This window comes from Lygodium microphyllum, chromosome 26 (genome assembly GCF_053477565.2).
Source record: "Lygodium microphyllum isolate KBCC chromosome 26, Lygodium_microphyllum_v1.1.10, whole genome shotgun sequence".
In the NCBI taxonomy this organism is placed as follows: domain Eukaryota; kingdom Viridiplantae; phylum Streptophyta; class Polypodiopsida; order Schizaeales; family Lygodiaceae; genus Lygodium; species Lygodium microphyllum.
Genome location: NC_141160.1, coordinates 114,924,469 through 114,928,325, shown reverse-complemented (window position 1 = coordinate 114,928,325; position 3,857 = coordinate 114,924,469). Strand labels below are relative to the sequence as shown.

Genomic DNA, 3,857 nt, shown 5'->3' with positions numbered 1-3,857 from the left:
TGAGAGAGATCGTCAGAGCAATGCGAATTCTTCCGATGGAAACCATAGCAGGGTGCGGACATTTCTGGACAGCCTTTCTTGCTTTACAGGGTTTTTAGCTTCTTGAATCGGATTTGCTGCAACAGTTTGATATTCTTGGACAAATCTGAGAATATCTTTTGCTACTCTATCACCTTGTCCCTCTCTGATATGACCTGAACAAGGTCAGGCTTCAGTTTTTATTCAAAGAAGGCCTCAAACTTCAATCCTTTGGCATCTTTCTCCTCCTGTTTTCTGGTTGTTGACATTGTCTCCTATCACAAATTGCAGCTGGGTCTCAAACAACTTCATAAATTAATCTCTACTCATCTGATTTTAGGAGTTGGAAGGGAAAATGGCGATGCCTGAGACGGTGAAGAAAGCCAAGGGATCCCCGCCATGTCTGCCTCCCACAAAGAGGAACAGGAATAGCCGTCTTCAGGTCGCCACTCCACGAAGGATGAAAACCTGTTCCCAAAAAAAAGCAGCAGACTCTACTTTTCTGGACACTTTCCCCGTTTCCTCCACAAGCGAAGTCCGTCAAACTTTTAGTCCAATTATCATATAAAGTGACGGCCCCCAGGAAAAGCTTCTTCCCTCTAATATCAGCATGTCTTCTTTTTCTCCTTCGACAAGTGCTGTTTTTACATTCCCTTCCCCCTCAAATAGTAGGCATGAGTGATTGTACGCATTCAGCATGCAGACAAAAGAACTTGGGTCTGGGGACACACCCTCATCTTGCATCTGCTCAAAACAGTCCAACACATTTCCAATCTGCCCATGTAAAGCATAACCTGTGATAAGGGCATTCCAAGTTCTTGCATTCCGGACAAGAAGCTCATCCAACACTCCCTGTGCTTTGCCAAATGCACCACACTTGGCATACATATCCACCACAGCAGTCCCAAGTAGAATATCACTTTGCAACCAACCTAGTCTGACAATTTCATCATGAACTTGTTGACCCTTGGCAAGTGCTCCTATGTCAGCACATGCTTTCAAGGCGCAGATAAATGAGACTGCATTGGGAGAGTGACCCTCAGATTGCATCTTATCAAATAACTTTAGCGCTTCTTCACCTGGCCCATGCTGTGCATACCCAGCAATAAGTGCATTCCAAGAGACTACATCTCGACAAGGAAACCCGTCCAGCACTCCTTGAGCTTTTCCCATTGCACATGATATTCCTGAATTTACACCTTTGTCTTCATAGCTTAAATGTCGGCTTCTATAAAGCTTCCTTTGATTCCACGGTATCCTGCACTTTTCTTGGAGTTCATCATTAAAATTATCAGCTTGATAATGTCCTTTGGCATCAGTTTTTCATATTTTTCTAACACACACACATCATGCATCCAAACAAAATCATACACATGCACTAAGGGAATATATACATTGTATGCAGATTATCGAAATGCATCACACAAACAATGAATCACACGCAGAAAATAACACAAATGCACAACAAAAGAAATGGAGATGTATACGACTCGGATGTGCAGCAGCACGACAGCGGGACGAGCTTTCGGATGGCGAGGATATATAGCTTGCCCTTGGGTCCTTGGAGCTCACACATCCTTCTTTTTTTGTCGCTTGATCTATGTACACATTTTCTTTGTAGTAGTGATATCTTGCCATGATTGTACCGATCACTTTCATTATGCGATCATATATTTATTTCATGTATCAGTGTTATGATTTAAGTACACTTTATCTTTATTTACATGAGCATTGTACACAATGCAAAAACTATTTTGTATGGCCCAAATAAAGCACATAGTGCTATATGTGGCAGGGCAGCTTGCTGCTCTACCATAAATTTCTTTTTTCCCTATTACCGTCACTATTAACATCGCAAATTTACTTGCATGCATCGTTATTGGCGTCGCAAAGCATCGTTATCAGCATCGTTATTTGCATCGGTGTCAAATGCGATGCTGATACCGATGCAAATAGCGACACTGATAACGATGCTTATATCGACTGTTCTATTGCGTTACTAATAATGATGATTTTTGCGATGATGGGGGCAAATTTCTTTATTTACATTTTCATCACTTTTAACGTCAGTATAAGGCCTATAACAACGATGACCATGACTACGACTACGACTATGACTACGACCACAACCACGACCACGACCACGACCATGACCACGACCACTACCACTACCACTACCACTACCAATATAATAAACAAGAAAAGAAAAGAAAAAAATACAACAACAACAACTACTACTACTACTATGACTACGACCATGACCATGACTACCACCACCACTATAACAAACAATAAAAGAAGAAGAAGAAGAAAAAAAAACAACTACTACTACAACAAAACAATAAACAAGACAAGAAGAAAAAACTGCTGCTACTACTACTACTACTACAAAAAAAAACAAGTAAACTAAACAAAAATAAACAAGAAAAGAAAAAAAACTACTACTACTACTACGACAACAACAAACAAGAAAACAAAACCTCTCCCTCCCTCTCCCTCTCCCTCTCTTTTTCTCTTTCCCTATTATGTTTGATGTTTTCTCCCTCTCTCTCTTGTTCTTTCTTTCCTTTTCTCTCTTCCTCTCCCTCTCTCATTTCCTCTCCCTCCCTCTCCCTCTCCCTCTCTTTCTCTATTGTGTTTAATACTTTTTCTCTTATCTCCTCTCCCTCTCTCATTTCCTCTTCCTCCCTCACCCTTTCTCTCTCTTTTCTCTCTTCCTCTCCCTCTCTCATTTCCTCTCCCTCCCTCACCCTCACCCTCTCTTTCTCTCTTTCCCTATTTTGTTTTTTCTCTCTCCTCTCCCTCTCTCATTTCCTTTTCTCTCTTCCTCTCCCTCTCTCATTTCCTTTCCCTCCCTCACCCTCTCCCTCTCTTTCTCTCCTTCCCTATTATATTTAATATTTTTTCTCTCTTTTTCTCTCTCCTCTCCCTCTCTCATTTCCTTTTCTCTTTTCCTCTCCCCCTCTCATTTCATGTCCCTCCCTCACCCTTTCCCTCTCTTTCTCTCTTTTCCTATTATGTTGAATGTTTTTCTCTCTCCTCTCCCTCCCTCACCCGCTACCTCTCTTTCTCTCTTTCCCTATTAGCTTTCATGTTTTTTCTATCTTTTTCTCTCTATTTCTCTCTCCTCTCCCTCTCTCATTTCATTTTCTCTCTTCCTCTCCCTCTCTCATTTCCTGTCCCTCCATCACCCTCACCCTCACCCTCACCCTCTCCCTCTCTGATTTCCTTTTCTCTCTTTCTCTCCTTGTCTCATTTCCTCTCCCTCCCTCCCTCACCCTCTCTTTCTCTCTTTCCCTATTAGGTTTGATGTTTTTTCTCTCTTTTTCTCTCTTTTCTCCCTGTCTCATTTTACTTTTCTCTCTTCCTCTCCCACTCTCACCCTCACCCTCACCCTCACCCTCACCCTCTCTTTCTCTCTTTTCCTATTATGTTTTTTCTCTCTCCACTCCCTCTCTCATTTCCTTTTCTCTCTTCCTCTCCCTCCCTCAGCCCTCTCCCTCTCTTTCTCTCTTTCCCTATTAGGTTTAATGTTTTTTCTCTCTTTTTCTATATTTTTCTCTCTCCTCTCCCTCCCTCACCCTCACCCTCACTCTTTCTCTCTTTCCCTATTATGTTTAATGTTTTTTCTCTCTCTTGTCCCTCTCTCATTTCCTCTGCCTTCCTTACCCTCTTCCTCTCTTTTCTCTCTTTCCCTATTATATTTAATGTTTTTCCTCTCTTTTTCTCTGTCCTCTCCCTCTCTTACCCTTTCCCTCTCTTTCTCTCTTTCCCTATTATGTTTAATGTTTTTTCTCTCTCCTCTCCCTCTGTCTTATTTCCTTTTCTCTATTTCTCTC

General features: G+C 41.7%; 1 protein-coding gene across 1 annotated transcript; it reads right to left on the bottom strand.

Moving 5' to 3' along the window:
- Nucleotides 1-218: 218 nt before the first annotated feature.
- On the bottom strand, nucleotides 219-1,191 carry LOC148013711 (pentatricopeptide repeat-containing protein At4g30700-like). Its single transcript, XM_087667919.1, has 3 exons — nucleotides 707-1,191; nucleotides 384-486; nucleotides 219-293 (listed from the first exon to the last, which is right to left on the bottom strand). Exons 1-3 carry the CDS (start codon nucleotides 1,189-1,191, stop codon nucleotides 219-221), a joined length of 663 nt encoding a protein of 220 aa, XP_087524045.1.
- Nucleotides 1,192-3,857: the final 2,666 nt, after the last annotated feature.